The sequence below is a fragment of the Molossus molossus genome, unplaced genomic scaffold, assembly GCF_014108415.1.
Source record: "Molossus molossus isolate mMolMol1 unplaced genomic scaffold, mMolMol1.p scaffold_m16_p_9, whole genome shotgun sequence".
Taxonomy (NCBI): Eukaryota; Metazoa; Chordata; class Mammalia; order Chiroptera; family Molossidae; genus Molossus; species Molossus molossus.
The window spans coordinates 109,925,866-109,948,995 of NW_023425403.1; the positions used below are offsets into that span (position 1 = coordinate 109,925,866).

Below are 23,130 nucleotides of genomic sequence, written 5' to 3' on the forward strand. Positions count from 1 at the left end.
GAAAAAAAATATACATGGAGCACAGTACACCCCAGAGTGTGGGTTGCATACCCTGGTGGCAGAGACCACACCCAGTTTCTAGCTCTTCCAGCTCGAATCCCTCACTCAGTTACTAGCATGTGGAACACACGTACTAATTGCCTGTTAAACCTTAACCATTACATTTATTTTGCATGTATATTTTTTAAATAATTTGAATTTTTAATTGATTTTAGAGAGAGGGAGGGAGATGGAGAGAGAGATAGAAACATGGATGAGAGAGAACATGGATTGGCCGCCTCCTGCACGCCCCCCACTGGGGACGGGCCCACAACCTGGGCATGTGCCCTGACCGGGAATCGAACTGGCGACCTCTTGGTGCAGGGTCGACGCTCAACCACTGAGCCACACCGGCCGAGCATGAGACAAACTTTCTATGAAAAAGACACATAGCAAATATTTTAGGCTTTTGTGGATCATTTGCTCTTCGTCCCAGCGACTCGCTCAGTCACTGGGACAGAAATAATCCGCAGCATAAATAAGCGAGTGCGGCTGTTCCAACAGAACTGTATTTATGGACGTTAAGTGGTGAACTGATACGATTTCACACGTCACAGAACGTCACCCTTTCTTCAGTGTTTTTTTCCACCATCTGCAAAAGCAAACATCATTCTTCACGCAGAGGTCACACAAAAATAGCCTGTGGGTCAGACTTGTCATCTCCGCTACATTTAGAAACAAAAAGTAGCCTCCAGAGTTCTTAGGAAAATCAAGTACACTGTTTATTCTAGTATGATACAAACTATTTTTTTCTTTATCCTCACCCGAGGACATTTTTCCATTGTTGTTCGATACAGTGGGAGGGAGAGAGAGGAAGAGAGAGAGACAGAGAAACATCGATGTGAAAAAGACACATCGAGTGGCTGCCTCCTGCACGACCCCAACCAGGACCGGGGACGGATCACAACCGAGGTCCGTGCCCTTGACTGGACCGAACCCAAGACCCACTGGTCCACGGACCGACACTCTAACTGCTGAGCCAAAACGGCCAGGGCAACAATTTTTAAATTTTTTTTATTAAGTTTAATTTTATAATTACCCTAAAAGTTTATTTTACTACTGACATGTATTTTTCCCTTGGTCATTAATCGATCCACGGATTGATTTTTCTTTCTAATTAAATGTACGGGGTGGCATCTGTTAATAAAATTATATAGAATTTCAAATGTGCATTTCTACAATACGTAATCTGTATATTGAATCCTGTGCTCACCAACCAACGTCCCATCTTTCATAATGATATATTTTTTTAATATGTTTTTATTGACTTTTCTTTTTTTTTTTAGAGAGAGAGGAAGGGAGAGAGAGAGAGAAACATCGATGTGAGACAGAAACATGGATCAGCCGCCTCCTGCATGCCCCCCTCTGGGGATCGAGCCCGCAGCCCGGGCCTGTGCCCTGACGGGGAATCGAACCGGGACCTCTCAGTCCAGGGGATGATGCTCAGGCCACTGAGCCACACCGGCCGGGCTGCCATCACATGGAACCCCCTTTAGCGTGACCCCCCTTCTCCCCCTTTCCCTCTGGTAACCAACACACTGTTACCTGTGCCTATGACCTTCTATCTGTTTGTTTTTCTTGTTTGTTCATTTCTTGCTTTCGGTTTTATATCTGAGGAGTGAGTGAGATCAGACGTTTCCTGTCCGCCTCATCTCACTCAGCAGGGTACCCTGACGGCCCCCCGTCGGGCCGCAGACGGTATTTCGTCTTCGCTTAGGGCTGAGCAGCATCCCACAGGGTACCTGCCCCCCATCTTCTCTGTCCCGCCCTCTACCCCGTGACCCTTGGACTGTTCCCATGGTTTGGCCACCATAAGTAATGCCGCAGCGAACACGGGGGCGCATCTGTCTTTGCAAATATGTGCTTTCGAAGGTGGGGGGCAGGTACCCAGAAGAGGACATGTATTTTTCAAATTGATCGTATACACAGTGTTCAAGCTTCACTGCTTTGTCATGTGCATTGGTTCTATTAACACGGCGGTCCGTGTCACTTTGCCCTTCTTCCAGGTTATTCGAGACACTCCAGTCCCTGTTCTGGTCCATCTTCGGGCTCATCAATCTGTACGTGACCAACGTGAAGGCCCAGCACGAGTTCACGGAGTTCGTGGGTGCCACCATGTTCGGGACCTACAACGTCATCTCTCTGGTCGTCCTCCTCAACATGCTGATAGCCATGATGAACAACTCGTACCAGCTGATCGCTGTAAGCTGAACCGTGTTTCCCCAGAACGCACGGGGCCGGGCCGCACGCCCCCCAATGTCACTGGGTCTCTAACCGGCCACTGATAAGGCAGAAGCGTCACGTAAATGGTCGACGCTCCGCGTGGGCCGTGTGTGCTAGTTTAGTGCTATCACATTACACACGATTGTAAGATAAACTCGAAGCACCTTCCCGGGCAGCCCGGCCTCAGCCAGCAGGGACGAGGGCCCTTCGGACTTTGCGTCGCTTCTGCCCGGTTTGCCGACAGTCTTGTAGGAGCAGCTCAGCTGGTTTGGCAGGAGACACACCAGAGAGTCCAGAGGGGTGTCTGCAGGGAAAGTCGCAGGATTTTCAGGTTTTCAAAGCCTGGCGAAAGCAGTTTAGGTGTGACCCCGAACTGTGTAGCGGAACATACAACATTGTGTTTCCTTGACTCTGGAATGCAAACACTTCGCTAACGTGTTCATTCGTCCTCCGTGTTCTTCCGAATATTCTGCTTCAGGTCCTGCTCTGGGCACTAGAAGTACAGAATAAACAAGGACGATGAACAACTTTATCTTTTTTTTTTTTTTTTTTTCCCATCCTCACCTGAGGACATTTTTTCATTTTTTGTTCAGGTAGAGTGGGAGGGGGAGAGAGAGAGAGAGAGAGAAACATCGATGTGAAAGGGACACATTGAGTGGCTGCCACCCGCACGACCAACCAGGGCCGGGGACAAACTGCAACCGAGGTACGTGCCCTTAGCGGGAACCGAACCCGGGTCTCTCGGGACCACAGGCTGATGCTCTAACCGCTGAGCCAAACCGGCCAGGGCCCTAAGGATCATATTTTAAGGATGATCATGGGCTGCTCATTTTCTCCACCAATAACTAGAGTTGTATTCCATCTTGGAATCTATTACTGAAACTCTGGGATATTATTATTATTGTTCTCAGAAGCCACACTGAGGATTTTACTTACACCTATCACAGATGGAAAACTGCACAAATATAAGAATACATTATTTTCACTTCCTGATCCACAGCCTGATATATCCCCACTTGGATATTCCTAGGTCACCAGAGTTACATGCAAGGAGCTAAATTGTTGGAGCTTTATTTAAGCATCTTACAAATCTGATTGTTTTTAGATCCTCCCTATATATCTGCTTCAGAGTCTCTGTATTCCCACAGTCAGCACGTTTTCCTAACGCGAATTCTGTTCCCACACTACCCTTTCACAAACATCGGAAGCCTCTACACCTAACGCGACCGACGAGAGGCTGCCTGTACCCCTGGGGTCCTGTAAAACATTAAACGTACAGAGCTCATCAAGGGAACACTGTTCAAGAATAGAGTGACATCGTCTCGCTGCTCTGTGGAGCTTGTCTTCCTGGCTTACTTCTTACAGAGATGGGGGTGGGCCTCTATTCCCTGTTTCCGTTTAGGCCCAACCCGGAGACCACTTAGCGGAGAAAAGGTGCTCAGGGCTGAGCCCGAGTGGTCCCAGCCCCCTGCCCACGGCGCCTCCCGGAAGCAGGAACGTGCTCCCCTGTCCCGAAACATCAGGACCCCGCTGAGGGCTTCCCCTTTTGTCCTGCGGGTCCTCACGGAGACCACTAGGGTGGGCCTGAAACAGACTCAAGTTCAACAGTGAGAACGAGAAAGCAAGTGCCCGCGCGTCCAAGGTCTGCCAGACGTGCGCTTGATGTTCGGGGTACACAAGGCAATGAAGTCTCTGCCCTCCAGGAGAACGTAAGGTTGAGGGGACACGACAAATAGTAAATAAACAATTTCAAGATGGGAAAAAAGGGATTTGAGGGTGGGTTGAAAGTGTGGAAGAGAGGACCATGCTGGGATGGCAGTCAGAGCAGGCTTCCTGGAAGAGGAGGCTCCTGAGCGAAGTTTTGGGGTTTTTTAAATTATTTTTCCTTTATTGATTTTAGAGAAAGAAGAAGGGAGAGAGAGAGAGAAACATCGACGAGAGAGAACATCGACTGGCCGCCTCCTGCACGCCCCCCACTGGGGATCGGGCCCACAACCTGGGCATGTGCCCTGACCGGGAATCGAACCGGCGACCTCTTGGTGAAGGGTCGACGTCAACCACTGAGCCACATCGGCCAGGCCTAAGTGAAGTTTTAAATATTGACTAAGGCCCTGCCAGTTTGGCTCAGCAGTTGGAGCGTTGGCCTGCGGTCCAGAGAGACCCGGGTTCGGTTCCCGCTAAGAGCATGTACCTCGGTTGCAGTTTGTCCCCGGCCCTGGTTGGTCGTGCAGGTGGCAGCCACTTGATGTGTCCCTTCACGTCAGTCTCTCTCTCTCCCCCCCCCACACACTCTATCTGAACAAAAAATGGAAAAATATCCTCGGGTGAGGACAAAAAAATAAAAAATAAATATTGACTAAGTTCGAGCATGAGTAGCACAAGGTGTTTTTAGTCATCACCAGCCTGACTCTGTTCCGGTTCATGCAGACTCCCTGGGAACCCCAACCAGGAACAGCGGGAAGACTGCTTTACGTTCCGAGTACAGGAACATAACGAGGTCAAGACAGCCCCTAATGGGAGACTCCCTGAGAATCAGGGCAAACGGAACCACTCACCGGTCAGGGAGGGGCTACCTTCTCGTTACCTTCAGCCTATTCTACTGAGTCCTATTTCCGTGACAGCAGCGAACACGTCCACTGTCCCTCCCTCAGCTAGAATCTGTGAGCTTGTTTAGAAGGAAAGAAACGGAGAGGGAACGAGAGGGGGGGGCAGGGGGAGACTGGGGAGGGACACTGAGCCACATCTGTTGGCTGACGCCTCCGATCGGGCATTTGCTGTCAGTGACGGAGGCCGCTCCCAGCCGGGGTGAATCCTGGGGAAAGTACTGTTGCCCGACGCCCAGACGCAAACCTGGATTGTTCTCGGTGGACGTGGATGGACAACCCTGTGCTCATGAGCACACAGAGGACCCTCAGGACGGTGCCCAGGCTGACAGCACCCTACTCTGAAATCGGAGCTCTTTCTTGTCATAGTGGGTCACAGTGAGGGGTTTTGAATTCCTTCTCTGTGTGCACGCCTGGTTTCTTGCCTTCCTACGTCCCAGATTTTTGGCTTAATTCAGTGTATGACCAATTCGAGAGGAGACTGGCCGCCCTCCCCCTACTCACCACAAATCCCCCAGGAGGGACATAAAGAGAGTCGTTAATGAGGGGCGATGAAGGGTAACCTCAGGCTTGGGGGCACCCACCGGCCATCGCCTGTCTGCTGCCCTCTGGCCAGAGTTACGTCAAGGTTCAGGGTGGTCTCAAGTCCTGCTGCACATTTGTCCGAGGCTCGTCCTTCTGAGTGTGTGCCTGCCGCCTAGCGGCAATGATTCGCGTGGAAATAGACCACGTTTCCTGGGAATATCGGGAGGCTGGGCTCTGAGCTCCCACGAGGGTCGTTCACACTGGCAGGGGTTCAAAAGCTTGGATAAGACATCAAACCCTATTTGTGGCCACAAGCGAATGAAACTGGACTCTGTCCGCTTGCAATGCAGGAAATAAACATTCCTCTCCAGGGCACAACTAATCACTGCAGTCTCTCCTTTTTCTTTTTTTTAATCCTCACCCGAGGACATTTTTGCATTTATCTTCAGATAGAGCGGGAGGGAGAGAGGGGGGAAGAGAGAGAGAAACATTGATGTGAGAGAGATACATCGACTGGCTGCCACCCACACGACCCCAACCAGGGCCGGGGACAAACTGCGGCCGAGGTACGTGCCCTTAGCGGGAACCGAACCCGGGACCCTCTGGTCCACGGGCCGATGCTCTAACCGCTGAGCCAGACCGGCCAGGGCTCCCTGCAGCCTCTTTAACGTGCAATTACTTTAGGGCTTTGTTTCAGGGAAGAGAGAAGGATGAAGGGGGACGAGGAAGTTCTGATCCCTTCCAGGGGAAGCCATCATCGGAGACGCTCAGATGACTCTCTCCGGGGTGTTTTCACGAGCAATTTAATGCCTGTCCCCAGAGCCACACACGTCAGGTGATGGGCCGCCTGTGAGCTGTGTCTAACCTCCCAGCTACGACACCTGTCTGCAGTGCTGTGCTTTTCTCTCAGGACCACGCAGACATAGAATGGAAATTCGCTCGGACGAAGCTCTGGATGAGCTACTTTGAAGAAGGAGGAACCCTGCCGACTCCCTTCAACGTCATCCCAAGCCCCAAATCTCTCTGGTACCTGATCAAATGGATATGGACACACCTGTGCAAGAAAAAGATAAGAAGAAAACCGGAAAGTTTTGGAACAATAGGGGTAAGGACACAATTGTGTATTGAAATGTATTTGTATTTTGTACTGAATATTTCTCCATTATTCTTTGTGCCTGACATAGGGTCCCTCAAGAGCATGTTATGGCCCAGCCGGTGTGGCTCAGTGGTTGAGCGTCGACCCTGCACCAAGAGGTGGCCGGTTGGATCCCGGTCAGGGCACATGCCCAGGTTGTGGGCCCATCCCCAGTGGGGGGCGTGCAGGAGGCGGCCAGTCGATGTTCTTTCTCATCGATGTTTCTATCTCTCTCTCCCTCTCCCTTTCCCTCTCTAAGAATCAATAAAGAAAAAAATTAAAATTATTTTTAAAATATACTTGCAAAATAAATGTAATGATTTAGGTTTAACAGGCAATCAGTACGTGTGTTCCACATGCTAGTAACTGAGCGAGGGATTCGAGCTGGAAGAGCTAGAAACTGGGGGTGGTCTTCGTGTTCCCAACACGGGAGATACAGACGTAAGAACATTTACTCTGATACGTGGCACACATTATATTTAACGTATTATAGTCACATGCAAAATGCAATTTAAACAGTACAAAAATAATGTTTTCTTGAAGCTAAACCGGGAACGGTTTCAAAGAAGCCAAATTCTGGCTGATTTCTTTCCAAATAAAAATATATTTGTCATTTTCCTATCTTTTTCTTCAAGTCATAAGACATTTAATTCCTAAGAAGCTATTAATGAATAATACTATCTTATGCTATCTGTCATAGAAGTATTTCTCCTCTCTTTTTTTGTTTTCATTTTCTTCTTTTATAGATTTTTTTTTCCTTTATTGATTTTACAGAGTGGAAAGGAGAAGGAGAGAGAGAGAAACATTGATGAGAGAGAACATCGATGGGCCGCCTCCTGCACGCCCCCCACTGGGGATCAGGCCCACAACCTGGGCATGTGCCCTGACCGGGAATGGAACCAGCGAACTCTTGGTGCAGGGTCAACACTTGACCTCTGAGCCACACTGGCTGGACTCACCATCACTTCTTAGCTGCAAAAAGGACCTTCCCACTGACTTGGGTGTTCCTGCAGGGCAAGGATTCACGGACTGTGAATTATTTTTCTGTGCACATCACCTTGTATCGACATATCTAATTTTAGAGATATAGAGACATAAAAGTACATTTTTTTCAAGCCCAGCAATGCAGAGAAGGCAAAGCTTTTAAATTTTACTTTCACCATCCTTGCCCCGGTAATTTTACCAACCTTGGGGTACTTTTATGCTTTGGGAATTTATGACGAACTAGATAAATGTCGTGAGTCATGTCTCCCTGCCCAGCCTCACCCTACTCTCTGTCCTGACTCGTCTCTGTCAGGCTAAGGTTTGGGGAAAACACCAGGCTAATCAAACTCAATGAATGCTATGAATTCACCCTTCATCTAGACTGCATTTCTAGAGGGAGGAAACTATAATATTTTGATTTGCATGCTCTTGAGTTTATACATTTATGTTTTAGTTGGAAATAAATAATATATATTATTTATAAGAAAAAATGTAAGATAAGGGAAGAGTAAATTAAGAAGGTACTACTGTTGCCTGGACTGGTTTGGCTCAGTGCCAGTCTGCAGACCAGAGCATCAGAGGTTCGATTCCTGGTCCAGAGCATGTGCTTGGGTTGCAGGTTCGATCCCCAACGCAGTAGGGGCCGCGCAGGAGGCGAGCAGTCGATGTGTCTCTCACATTCATGTTTCTCGCTCTCTCTTTCCCTCTCTTGCATTCTATCTGAAAATAAATACAAAATAAATCAGTGGCGAAATGTTCTTGGGTGAGGATTCACAACCACAAAAAAGATTTTTTTAAATGTTCTTCTAACAATGGCGGGTAGGTAAACACGGTATCGCCTCCTCCCACAACCACATCAAAGTGACAACTAAACCACAGAACCTTCAGAACCATCCTTCAGAACCGCCTGACCCCGAGCTGAAGGGACGTCCTACAACTACGGGATTAAAGGAGCCACATGGAGACTGGTAGGAGGGCGGAGGGGACGGGCTGGTCCCACACCCACATACGGCGGATAAAAATCAGGGGACACCTCGGCTGGGAAGGTCCTCCCTGAGGACTGAGGGGTCCTCATTCCACACCAGGCACCCCGCTCAGGGCCCCAGAGCCAGGAAGAGGATCCCCATCACTTCTGGCTGTAAAACCAGCGGGAACTGAGGCTGAGGCTGCTGGAGCCCCAGGCAGCTCCTTAAAGGGCCGGCGCCCGGACTTACTCAGACTTGTTCCCTCCAGGCTCCAGCGTGGGGGAGGCAGTGGAAAGGCACCAGAGACCTACAGGGAAGAAATGAGTTTTTTGATATTGGGGCAAGAGCTGGAGGGGCAGTTTCTCCTGGGCAGACGTGCTGGCAGAGCCCTTCCCTAGGGCGGCAGACAACCCCCATATCTGGGACTCCAGCAACCTGGCTCACACTGGTAGCCCCGCCCTGGTGATTCCCTGAGGCCCCGCCCCACCCAACTTTCAGGCCCACCCACGCTGTTCCCTGTGGCTTTACCATAGGTTTGGCCTGTCTTGGCTCCGGCTACAGATTTTCCTAAATTCTCTCAAACAAGCAGCATCTGGCCACAGTGAGCCCCATATCTCTCAGTAGGTGGTCCCAGGCCTGGCACTAGAAGCAGCCAGCCTTGGTTCACAGCTTGGCTTTGCTTGGACACCTCCAAGCCCAGCATAAGAAGCAGCCATCAGCAAATCACTCAGTAGCTTGTGTCTGGTGGCCCTGGATAGAACACAGGCAGTGGCTGACCTTGCCCCAGAGCCCGCACACCCAGTGGACAGCTTCAGATCACGTTGAAACACCACCACCCAACCACCTCCACAAGTGACACACTCAAGGAGTGGACTCAGTGGGTACCAGAGCCCTGATGAAGTAAGTCTTGCTCTGTGTGGTGGGCCCTGCACAGCTGATCCTCCAAGGGAGTCAGAGGCCGTGGTCAGTGGGCACAGCCAGACCTTGTAGCTGATCAGCCTGAGTAAACCCCTCCCGCTGATGTGCCAACAGCAATCAAGACTCAACTACAACAGAAGGGTGTACAGTCCACATGAGGGGTACACCTCGGGGGCCCAGCTGGGTGACCAGAGAGTCTGTGCCACTGGACGCAACAGGACACCTACCACACTAGGCCACCCTAGGAAGCCTAGGAGACATAGCAACTCTGTCTAATACATAGAAACAAACACAGGGAAGCTGCCAAAATGAGGAGACAAAGAAACATGTCCCAAATGAAAGAACAGAACAAAAAGAACTAAACAAAATGGAAATAAGCAATCTAACAGATGCAGAATTTAAAACACTGCTTATAAGGATGCTCAAGGAACTTACTGAGAATTTCAAGGAACTTAGTGAGGACCTCAAAAGCATAAAAAAGAACTGGTCAGAAATAAAGGATGCAATAACTGAAATAAGGAATAATTTACAGGGAATCAATAGTAGAGTAGGTGAAGTCAAGAAGCCAACCATCAATTTAGAATATACAGAAGCAAAAAACACCCAATCAAAACAAAGAATCCAAAAAAATGAGGATAGTGTAAAGAGCCTCTGAGACAACTTCAAATGTACTAACATTTGCATCATGGGGGTGCCAGAAGGAGAAGAGAGAGAAGAAGAAATCAAACCTACGTGAAAAAAAATAATGAAAGAAAACTTCCCTAACTTGGTGAAGAAAACAGACTTACAAGTCCAGGAAGCACAGAGAGTTTCAAACAAGATGAACCCAGAGAGGTCCACACCAAGATATGCCATAACCAAAATGCAAAAGGTTGAAGACAAAGGGAGAAACTTAAAAGCAGCAAGAGAAAAGCAGTTAGTTACCTAATAAGGACCACAGAATTTATATGCACATCAGCATAACCAACAGCATAGAAAACAATGCTGTGATGGGGGGAGGGGCGGGATCGGGAGGAGGGTGTTAATGGGGGAAAAGGAGAAACAACTGTAACAAAAATTAATTAATTAAAAAATAAAAATGAATTTAAAGAGAAGAGATAAAATCAAAGGAGCTCCCACAAGACCGTCAATCAATTTCTGAAAAGAAACTTCACAGCCAGAAAACAGTGGTAAGAGATATTCAAAGTGATGAAAAGAAATGACCTACAACCGAGATTACGCCGTCCTGAAAAGCTGTTATTTAGAATCGAGGGACAGATAAAGATTTCCCCAGACAAGAAATTCAAGGAGTTCCTCACCACCAAACCAGTGTTATATGAAGTATTGACAGGTCTTCTCAAAGAAGAAGAACAAAAATATGAACAGTAAAATGGCAATAAATACGTATCTATCAACAACTGAATCTAGAAACAAAATGAGCAAGCAGAACAGAAACAGACTCATAGATAGAGAGGACTTTTTGTTGGTTGCCAGACGGGAGGGCGTGGGGGGATGGGTGAAAACGGTGAAGGGATCAGGAAGTACTAATTGGTTGTTAGACTGATGAACCTCAAAGGGAAGAGGGGAGGGTGGGCAGGATGAGATAAACCAAAGAACTTCCATGCATATGTGCACAACCAATGGACACAGACAGTCGTGTGGGGAAGACAGGAGGGAGCATGAGTGGGAAGGAGAGGGTCAAGGGGGGAAAACGGGAGGTACATCTGTAACACATTCAGCAATAAAGATAAGTTAAAATAAATAAATAAATACCCTGGCTGGTGTGGCTCAATGGTTGAATGTCGACCCTGCACCAAGAGGTCGCCGGTTCGATTCCGGGTCAGGGCACATGCCCAGGTTGTGGGCCTGATCCCCAGTGGGGGGCGTGCAGGAGGCGGCCAATCGATGTTCTCTCTATTGACGTTTCTATTTCTCTCTCCCTCTCCCTTCTTCTCTCTCTAAAAAGCAATAAAAGAAAAATAAATCAATAAGTACTTATTAAAATATTATAATAGTAATAGAGGAGTCCAATGAGAAAATAATGTCAAAAAGTAATAGCTTTTGCTGTGAAGTCCCTTCAGTTTGAATGATCTTCTTTATAGTTACAGGTATGAGCATGAAGACAAAGGGATATACACATGTCCATTCAGGAAAAGGTGGCAGTCACTTTATATAACTAAGACGTGACTTAACTCAACTACTTTCTCTAAAAGAGAACTTGTGGACGTGTTCACATTGTCCAGTGTTTCAGAGTCCCCTGAACCCACAGAAAGCCCTGGTCTTGGTCCCTTGTTTCCCAGTACGATGTGCTTTCCCTTGTTCCCTGACCACGCAACACTACTTCCAAGCTGTGTACTCAGTTGTTGGGTTTTCTCGACCACTTTTGCAGACCCTGTCACTGTTTACACTGCTTCTTACCTTCCTGTATTTCAAAGTTCTTGTTGAACAGGGTGGCTTACCTTCTGCTCTCATCCCAACTTGCTAATCTTTATGCCACATTTTATAAACGTAACTAATTTATTTTTGTTACAGATGTTTCTCCTTTTCCCCCTACTGACACCTTCCTCCCATCCCTGTGCCCACCCACCAGCCTTGTTGTCCATTGGTTGTGTCCACATGCATAAGTTCTTTGGTTTATCTCTTCCCTCTCTGCCGCCCCCCTCCTCTGAGGGTGGTCAGTCTGAACCCTACTTCTATGTCTCTGGGTCTATTTTGTTCATCACCTTATTTTGTTCATTATATTCCACAAATAAGTGAGATTATGTGATTCTTGTCTTTCTCTGACTGGCTAATTTCACTCAGCATAATACTCTCCAGGTCCCTCCATGTCGTCTCAAAGGATAAGAGATCTTTCTTTCTTACAGCTGCATAGTACTCCATTGTGTACATGTACCACAGCTTTGTTATCCATTCGTCCATTGATGGACACTTGGACTGTTTCCAGATCTTAGCTATTGTAAATAGTGCTGCTATGAACATAGGGGTGCATATATTCTTTCTGATGGCATTTTGGGATTCTTAGGATATACACCCAGAATTGGGGTTGCTGAGTCAAAGGACAGCTCCCTTTTTTTAATTTTTTGAGGAAACTCCATACTGTGTTCCACTGTGGCTGCACCAGTCTGCATTCCCACCAACAGTGCACTAGGGTTCCCTTTTCTCCACACCCTCGCCAGCACTTCTTGTTTGTTGATTTATTGGTAGTTGCCATTCTGATTGGTGTGAGGTGATATCTCATTGTGCTTTTAATATGCATCTCTCTGATGATTAGTGACCTTGAGCATTTTTTTTCATATGTCTATTAGCCATCTGTATGTCCTTTTATGAGAAATGTCTATTCAGGTCCTTTGCCCATTTTTTTTTTTTTTATAGAATTGTCTTCCTGGTGTTGAGTTTTATAAGTTATTTATATATTGTGGAATGTAACCCTTTATCTGATATGAATCATTTGTGAACATGTTCTTTCATTTGGTGGGTTCCTTTTTCATTTTGTTGATGGTTTATTTTGCTGTGCATTCATTTCTTTTTCTCATAGTTCATTACTGGTGTATAAAAATGCAACCAATTTTCTGAACATTAATTTTGTATCCTGCTACTTTACTGAATTTATTTATCAGTTCCTGTAGTTGTTTGGCAGAATATTTAAGGTTCTCTACAATCAGTATCATGTCATCTACAAAAAATGACAGTTTTACTTCTTTCTTTCCAGTTTGGATATATTTTATTTTTTCTTGTCTGATTGCTGTGGCTAGGGCTTCAAGTATTATGTTTAATAGGAGTGGTGAAAGTGATCTTAAGGGAAACACTCTTACTTTTAGTCCATTGAGTGTTGGCTTTAGTTTTGTCTTTATTATGTTTAGGTATGATCCTCCTAGTCTCAATAACTTGAAATTTTTTTTATCTTAAATGTGTGATAGATTTTGTCAAATGCCTCTTCTTTGTCTATTGATATGTTCATATGTTTTTTATCTTTCATTTTGTTTATGTGATGGAGCACATTAATTAATTTGTGGATCTCATACCAACTGTACATCCCAAGGATAAGTTCCATTTGATCATGCGTACGAAATTTTTTGGTATTGCTGAATTCAGTTTGTTAATATTTTTGCTGAGAATTTTTGCATCTATATTCATCAGGAATATTAGCCTTTCTTTTCTTTCTTTGTAGTGTTTTTATCTGATTTTGTAATGAAAACAATGCTGGCCTATACAATGAGCTTGACAATCTTCCCTCCTCTTAAATTTTTTGGAATAGCTTTTGAAAAATAGGTGTTAATTCTTCTTTGAATGTTTGCTAAAATTCTCTTGTGAAGGCATTTGGTCCAGGATTCTGGGAGTTGCCTGGGAGTCTTTTGATTACTGCTTTGATTCATGAGTTGTAATCTGCCTGTTCAGATTTCTTGTTTCTTCTCAATTCTGTTTACATTATTGTATGTTTCTAGGAATTTATACATTTCTTCTAGACTGTCCAATTTATTAACATATAGTTCCTCATAATGTTTTTTAAACTTGTTATTTCCTTGTTAGTCATTATTTCTCCTCTTTCATTTCTGCTTTTATGTGTTTGGATCCTTTCTACTTTTCTCTTGATGAGTCTGGTTAAAGGTTTATTGTTCTTGTGTATGTTTTTCAGAGAATTGGATCTTGGTTTCATGGATGTTTGTATTTTTTAGACTTTATTTTGTCTAATCTTTATTCTTTCCTTCCTTCTACTCACTTTGGACTTTGTTTCTTGTTCTTTTCCTAGCTTCTTTACATATAAGATTAGGTTAATTATTTGAGATTTTTTTTAATTTTTGAGATAGGCACTTTCATAGTGTTTCACAGATTTTGTGTTGTTTTGTGTTCATTTTAGTTTGTCTCAAGGTAACTTTTGATTTCTTCCTTGATTTTGTTGTTAATCCATTCCCATAACATGATATAGACTTCATGTGTTTGTGTGTTTCTTAGTGTTTTTTTTTTTTTCTTTCTTTCTTTTTTTTTCTCATACTAGACTTCTAGTTTCATGTCATGTGGTTGAAGAAGATTCCTGATATGATTTTGGACTTCACGGATTTATCGAGACTTGTTTTGTGCCTTAGCATTTGGTCTGTCCTAGAGTCTGTCCTATGTGCACTTGAAAAAAACAAATGTATATTCTACTGCTTTGTGGTGATGTACTCTGAAAATCTCAATACATCCATCTCGTATAAAGTGTCATTTACGATCACTGTGTCCTTGTTGATCTTTTGTCTAGAAGATGTGTCCCTTGATGTCAGTGGGGTGGTTAGAGCTCCTGCTATAGTTGTATTACCATTCATCTCTCCCTTTTATGTCCACCAGGATTTTCTTTATTTTTTGGTTGAAGTCAAAGGCAAACCTGTGTGCATAGTTTGGGGTGATGCATTAGCAGTAACGAAAAAAAGCCAATGTGGAGACTCATTACAGCTCAAAACCTGCTAAACTCAGTGAACTGAGAAGGCAAATGCATCTGGATAAAGTTGATGCTCTTCAGAGGAGTTGGAATCACAACCAGCGGCTTTCACTGGGCCTCCTGGTGACAGAGACAGTGTCACCCAGACGAGCTGTGCAGTGAGCGAGCTAATAGCCAAGGAGCTGAGCCTGGTGCACAGGGAGAGTCTGTGCAGCGCGTGGTGGCTGCTGGGAGTTGTCAGCACCAGACAGTAACATTGTTTCAGTGCTAGTTTGTCTCAGAACCATCTCAAATCGGATACTGACTCAGCACAGGATATTGAAAAACACTAAACAATTCTGTAGATTTCCAGTTTCTCTATCTACCTTGTGACGAGAAAACGGACGTAACAAACACGGCCCAACTGGCCATTTGTTCCTGGATAACTGCAGAGTTGGACACGCGAGAGGAACCGCTGTCCCTGGAGGCCATGATGGCACCACGAGAGGGAGGACCTGAGAGACTTGTCTTGTCAATGAAAACTTGAGCTAACATGAAAGTTACATGGCCTTCCTACAGACGGAGCCCGAGCCATGTTGGCTCACAAAGAGGGTTCATCGCATTTGTCAAGAAAAAACTGAATCATCTCAGTCTCGATCCCAGTGACTTAATTAGATGTCACCACATCCTACACCAAGACAGTCTCTGTGCACAGTCATTGCGGCTCAACAATGTGATGTCAACAGTAGTGACCTGCACACATTTTGTCAAAAGCAGAGGGTTTAACAGCCGCCAGTTTGAGGAGTTACTGAATGACCTTGACCCTGAGCACTTTGAGCTTGTTCATCACTGTGAAGTGCGGTGGCTGAGTCCCGGGAACACGCTCAGGAGGTTTTACAAACTGCGGGATGAAGTCAAGCAGTTTATGGAGAGGAAGGGAAACCTGTCAGGGAACTCAGTGACAGCAGGTGGCTGTGTGACGTAGCGCTCGTGGTGGACATGGCCAGGCACCCCTCAGAGCTGAACGTCAAGCTGCAGGGCCCAACCAGCTTCTCAGCCCCATGTTTTCAAACGTGAAACCATCTGGAGGTGAATGAAGGCTGTGGAAAGTGCAACTCGAAAGGAATAACACAGTGCGTTTCCCCACTCTGGAAGGACAAATCCTTCTACGACACTTGACTACACTGGTGAATGTGCAAAACTGATTGAGACATTTAATGAAGATTCAAGGACGTGACAGTGAACAGATGGAAGTGAACATCTTTGCTGCACTGCTCAGTGTGGGAGCCGCTGACGTGCCTGATGACCTACGGCAGGAAATCCTGCGGCCGCAGAGCGATGCTGAGCCGAGAGCTGGTCCACCCCCCACCGCCTGAGTCCTGTGGACGTCATGTAAGCGACGATGAATCTCCACCTGGAGGAGACAGGCACCGCAACAGGCATCTGTGTTCGGGACAACTTACTGCTGCGAGCAGTTCTTCTCAACACTCACCATCGAAGAGTCCACTGGGCTCCAGGCTGACCCCCCACCCTCCCACCCCCCCGCAAACCTGGAACACCAGCTGACGTCACAGCCTCACCAAAAAGCAGCAGCCCTCACACTGGGGGTGAGCTAATTCAGTGTTTGACCAAATATTGCAGGCTAATTAAGCTGATAACTTTGTGTGGCCCACGGACGATGTTATAAGTATCCAAATGGCCCTTGGTGGGGGGAAAAAAGCCCCCATTCCTGCTTTACGAGATCAGGGGGATTTCTAGCAGGCTCCCCTCTCCTGGAGGACAGAACCCCCACTATTTTTATAGCCAGATGTTATGCAGACTTCCCGCTGTGCTGCAGTGGGTTGGGGATCCCAGCATGAGGTTGAGATGCACCTTAGGAGGCGAGCTACCCTTCTGGGTTCTCATCCCCGCGTGGGGGTGTATGGAGCCAGCCCCCCGGGATTCGGTCCTTCTCAATCTCTGTGCGGCTCCTCTGTAGACTCCTGGTCATAATCATTCCGTTCCGCAAGCCTTCAGTGGGCTATTCAGACAGACGTCTCTACAATGGACTTGTGCATCCCTGTCGGCGCTGGGAGCGGGGGGGTGTCGCTTCCAGCTGCCCACAGCCGTCCTGGCTCCGTCTCGAAATGAGAAGGTTCAAGGCCACGGACTGAGTCCCAACGCAGGCTGACGTCACAGGTCAGTGGGCTGAGAAGTGCACTAGGAGGACGCTTCAGAGTGTCACTAAAAATGATTTTCACTCTTTAATGCAATGTTTCCCACTGCCTCGTGTTCTCTGGGGCACCCGTGAGCATCCTGACACCGTCCTGCTCGGGTCAGGCAGCACCCCAGGCTCTGGGACGACAAGTGGAGTCTCCCTGCCTGAGGAGTCGCCGCAGAAATGCCCAGTCGCAGGGACCTTGGCTGGGTTAGCACCACCTGCCTTGAGGGGGGACACAGCATTAATCCTGCTAAGTTACCACCCTGGCCGGTCCCTTCAGCCTCAGCACCTGCTGCAGGCCTGGTGCTCACAGACCTGACGCCGTCCGTCCGTCTGTGAGCAACTCGCTGTCCAACTTGCAGCCTCCAGGTTTGCTGGCGGGCCTTCTCCTGAAATTGTCTTAAATTCCCGGCTGGGGACACAGAGGCACCGACGGCTGGAGGGTCTTGGTGTCTCAAGGTCCCGAAGACTCCGTTTTAAACGAAAGCCACAGGAAGCGTTTTATTTCGCTCCCTGTTCTGTGCTGAGAAAGTGTGTTTACAGAGAGCGATGGGCCACCTGTGAAGGAGCCAAACGGCGGCTTTCAGAAAAGAGATCACACCCCGGAAGGCCCCTCAGATTCTCACTGATTTTGAAAGAGAGAAGAACACAGCGAGGGGCAGCCTGAGGGGACTCACGGAGCACGGCAAAGAATAAAAGGCATAATTCACGGGTCTCAGTGGAAAGGAGAGAAAAGACAGTGAGGTAGGTCTGCAGGGACCCAGCTGTGTGAAGAAGGCCCAACACCCACAGGGCGGACCTGGGGACAGAAAGGTCACAGCCGCCTGCCCACAGCCTTCCTCTGGGAGCTGAAACCCTCCTCCTCTAGCGCAACCGGACACGTCTGTGAAAATGCAGAATTTCCTCCCAGCGACAGAGGTTCCTCCCCAGCTGGCAAATGCCTTTATCATGAGCTCGGTGATTCAGACACTGCCTTTGTCTTGTCCTAGGAATTCAGGAGGAACCTGAGTCACCCTGCCAGGTGCGCACCCTCCTGGAATTCGGGTATAATCCACGCAGAAACCTGCCACCTGCAGGGCACTGCGTCCTCTGAATGTTCTTCCTAGACCCCAGGTGAAGGAAGGATGTTTGTCTTAAACATACGTGACAACCCACTAATTATTTTTAAAAAGCTGCAGAATGCAACGCCACGGGCTTCTCAGTGACATGGCAAACCTCCACTCATCCGTGGAGAAATTCTAACCGAGGTCTGCGTGCTAGGATTCTCGTTTCTTATTTTTAGAAAGATGCAGAACACCTAACCGTTGCCGATGGCTTCCGCAGTCAAACTTTAGCCTGTGAATGGCTTGAAAAAAATAAATACCCCTTCCCCACCTAGGAAATTTTTAAAGAAATATCCTGCATCACGTTACTTTAATAAACACGAATTGGTCGATTCTGTTCTTGGTTGTTTCTAGTAACAAATGTAAGTTGCGGTGATGCTGTCTCTTATGAGAGCAAATCTCTCTGAAGCCCCACTGATTTTACCTAAAAAGTGTTGCAAACATACTAGTAGGTACTGTTGGTGGTAGTCCTAGTATATAATATTTAGTGATGTCACCCAGCCGGTGTGGCTCAGTGGTTGAGCATCGACCCTGCACCAAGAGGTCGCCAGTTTGATTCCCGGTCAGGGCACATGCCCAGGTTGTGGGCCTGATCCCCAGTGGGGGGCGTGCAGGAGGCGGCCAGTCGATGTTCTCTCTCATCGATGTTGCCATCTCTCTCTCCCTCTCCCTTCCTCTCTCTCTAAAATCAATAAAAGAAAAAAAAAATTTTTTAAACTTCTCCCTCGAGAACCAATGCTAACTTCCCAATAGAATCTGATCTATATGGTGGTTGTCAGAGTTCAGCTGGGGTGGACATTCCCAGCGTGTGGCCCTCGGTCTCCAGTGTCCGTATATTTGCTCCCCCTGCTCCAAGCTTCCACAACTGTGCAGCTCAGCGGGTCACAACCCTGGGAGACTCCATGTCCAACCTGAAATCCCCCGTCCGAAGGCCATCACTGAGTCCGTCCTCGTCCCTAGAGAAGTTCTTCCTTCTCTGTGCTCAAGGAACAAGCTCATAGTCCTGACCTTGCTTTCTTCCACAGTTGGCCTCATCCGGACATGCGTGTCTGCAACCTTCTGTCTGCTAGACTATCAGACGCTTCATGGCCAAAGATTGTGTGTCATTCACCTCTGGTTTCTGTCCGCCCACCGCCATGATCATGAAGTCATCGCTTACTTTATTTATATCCAGATATAAATAAATAAACTGGCCCGGCGAGCTAAGATTCACGATACAGAAACTCGCAAGGAAAACTCACGGAGGTCATAGCAAACACCCAGGATCAGGTCGAGATGTTCAGAAGGCGTCCGGACCCCCCCAAACGCCGGCCTGCGGAACCACGGGCGCCGCACTTCGTTGCTGGTGGGAACCCAACATGGTGCGGGCACTTGGCAGGACGCTCGGTGGGTTTTGACAAAACTAAATAATCTTGCCCTACAATCTAGGTGGGTGGTTAAACCAACGGTGGTGCATCCAGACAAAGGGGTCTCATCCAGAACCGAAAAGAAACGAATCATCGACGCATGAGAAGACTTGGAGGAACCGTAGATGAATATCACTACGTAAAGGAAGCCGTCTGAACAGGCAACTTACTGTGCGATCGTCTAGAAAAGACAGTAAAAATGTGAAAGGTTTACAGAGGTCGGGATGGGGGACGGGTGGTACCCCAGAGATCATGCCGTTCCAGTGCACGCTTGTTCACACCCATGGCGTGGACAGCACTCAGGGCGAACCATCTGTAAACTTCGGACCTGGTGGCTGGCTATCCTGTGTCTGTGAAGGTTCATCGATGTGACCAGGGTAACCTCTGGCGGGGATGTCGATGGTGGAGGGATATAGGGAATCTCTGCCCTTTCCTCTTAATTTTGCTCTGAAACATTAAAAAATAATAATAAAGTTTTAATGAAAAGAAATGACTGCCTACAGAAATGTGTTAAATCTACCCAGGGTTCCTGGAGTCATCCCCCGCCCTGTTACTTAAACGCACATTTCGTACTTTCAAACCGCAGCTGGAGAGGATATTCCTCAGGTAGGAGACGCCCGCCGTGTCCTGGCGGGTGCGGCGGAAAGACGATGACGCCTACGTGTGTCCTTTTCCATCCTCACAGGTCATCCTAATGTGTGTCGAACTGACCACCCATGTTTGGTTCAAGGATATTTCTTGAAAACTATGAAGTCATGTCACTAATCAGGGGCAAAAATGAAGATGATGGGAACGGACCTTGGTTAGTGATAGAGGCGTTAAAGCTGTTGTCTCGTTTAACCTTCAAAATCACCCAGGGGCTTTATCTTCACTCTGCAAAATAAAACACGGGCAGGCAGAGGGCCTCAGAGATCATCACCTTGCTCAGGCTCAGGCGACTTCAAGCCCAGGTGTGACGCCCAAGTCGCTGTCTTCGACATCACACCACCTACCTCCAGGAAAACAGAAGAGTAGAAATCAAGTAGATACAATAGTCACGGTCAGTTAGGTAAGAATCAATGCTGTCTGCTCAGAGGAGATATTAAATAGACATGAGGACTATCTGAGCTGCATAGTTTAGGAATCACCCTTCGGTGAGTTTATTGCATTCATTTGTAAAAAATATTCGGAAGGTGATTAACTGCATCCATTCTTATGTTCGTAGGGCATTGAAACTCAGTGTGTATTGTGTAACAATGTTTCCGGTTACATGTTAGAGGTCATGGTTAAATACTTAATCTGGCTATGATGGTATTTAGGAAGACCTTTATATCATAATAAGACTAGCTTTTATTCTATCGAATGTTTAGTTTTACTTGGTATTTCTTCTATTTCTTATTTGATGTCGCCCCTCTGTTTCTCTTAGCATCATTTCAAGTAATTCAGGGTACGTGCCCACTGTAATGACCTAACTCCCCACCACCTTATATTAGAAAAGCAATATTTCCGTTATTTCTAACTTACTTGATATATCGAGTGCCACACAGATTATAACTTTGCACTTTCCTGTTTTGGTTTCACTCATTCTTCCGATCCATGCAAAGCACTTTCTCAGTATTTTGCACTGTCCAGTTAACTTGCCACTTTGAAGGAATGAGGACACAATTGCTCGTGATTAAAAGAACAGATGAGCTGTTTTCTAGGACGGTAATGCCTCCAAACAACTGAACAGTCAACACCCTTTTCCTTTTCAGCGGCGAGCGGCTGACAACTTGAGGAGACACCACCAGTACCAAGTGAGTTGCTCCCCTACTACCTCTTGCAATTGCATGAAAAGACAGTGCAGCCCCAGCACTAGAGAAGGAGGCGTGCTGATGCGCCGACTGTGCTGTCTCACCCCCAGGAGGTCATGAGGAACCTGGTGAAGCGCTATGTGGCTGCCATGATCAGAGACGCCAAGACCGAGGAGGGTCTGACAGAGGATAACTTCAAGGTGACTGTTTTCATTTTCATGACGAAGGTACCGAGAGGCAGACTCCGCACAGCACGGGACCCGGCACCGCGCACTGCAGATCAGGACTGGCCCTGGCTGGGGTGCTCGGTGGTTAGCAACAGCCGTGGCCTGAAGGGTCGCAGGCTCGAGCTTAGGATTTGGGTCAAGGGCACGTACCTAGGTTGCAGGTTCCATCCCTGGCCGGGTCGGGGTCACCCGGGAGGCAACCAATCCATGTCTCTCTGTCCCTCCCTCCCTTCCATTCTATCTAAAAATCAATGGAGAAATATCCTGCATTGATCTGCAAAAAAAAAAAAGAAAGAAAAGAAAATCAGAACTGGATACACAGCCGTGTGTCCCAGCAAGACGGTGTGTCTTCTGATGTTCTGAATGGAAGCAGCATTGAATTGTCCCACAAAGTGATGACGTTTCTTCTCACAATGCGTCGTCTTCAAACATCCTTAACCTGACCCGTCCAGGGGGCTGATGTGTGGGCAGAGGGGACCTAGAGCCGGGGCATTCCGACCTGCCTCTCCCAACAGTCCTGGACACTTCTCTCTGCCTCCTTCCTAACCCTGACACACTGAGTGACCAACATGATAAAACGATAACAAAGACCTCGTTTGTGCTTTGCCTGCTTTGGTGTCAGAACATTTTAGGCTTGAGCTCAATTGTAACCTATGCACCTAGTGCTTCTCCCTGAGTGTTCTTTGTATTGTATCAGAGGACTTGGTGAAATACATGAAGTATATAAATAAATATAAACATATACACATATATAAACATATGCACATATATAAACATATGCACACATATAAACATATGCACATCTATAAACATATGCACATCTATAAACATATGCACATCTATAAACATATGCACATCTATAAACATATGCACATCTATAAACGTGCACATCTATAAACATGTGCACATCTATAAACATATGCACATCTATAAACGTGCACATCTATAAACATATGCACATCTATAAACATATGCACATCTATAAACATATGCACATCTATAAACATATGCACATCTATAAACGTGCACATCTATAAACGTATGCACATCTATAAACGTATGCACATCTATAAACGTATGCACATCTATAAACATATGCACATCTATAAACATATGCACATCTATAAACATATGCACATCTATAAACATATGCACATCTATAAACGTGCACATCTATAAACGTATGCACATCTATAAACGTATGCACATCTATAAACGTATGCACATCTATAAACGTATGCACATCTATAAACGTGCACATCTATAAACATATGCACATCTATAAACATATGCACATCTATAAACATATGCACATCTATAAACATATGCACATCTATAAACGTGCACATCTATAAACGTATGCACATCTATAAACGTATGCACATCTATAAACGTATGCACATCTATAAACGTGCACATCTATAAACGTATGCACATCTATAAACGTATGCACATCTATAAACGTATGCACATCTATAAACATATGCACATCTATAAACGTGCACATCTATAAACGTATGCACATCTATAAACGTATGCACATCTATAAACGTATGCACATCTATAAACGTGCACATCTATAAACATATGCACATCTATAAACGTATGCACATCTATAAACGTATGCACATCTATAAACGTATGCACATCTATAAACAT

General features: G+C 46.5%; 1 protein-coding gene across 1 annotated transcript in view; it reads left to right on the plus strand.

Moving 5' to 3' along the window:
* TRPC4 (transient receptor potential cation channel subfamily C member 4) overlaps positions 1-23,130 on the plus strand; it is a 178,486-nt gene that overhangs the window by 152,984 nt on the left and 2,372 nt on the right. Inside the window, exons 6-9 of the mRNA XM_036250161.1 lie at positions 2,046-2,241; positions 6,301-6,495; positions 21,206-21,247; positions 21,355-21,444. Coding sequence (XP_036106054.1) covers positions 2,046-2,241; positions 6,301-6,495; positions 21,206-21,247; positions 21,355-21,444 — 523 coding nt within the window. The remainder of the gene's footprint in view (positions 1-2,045; positions 2,242-6,300; positions 6,496-21,205; positions 21,248-21,354; positions 21,445-23,130) is intronic.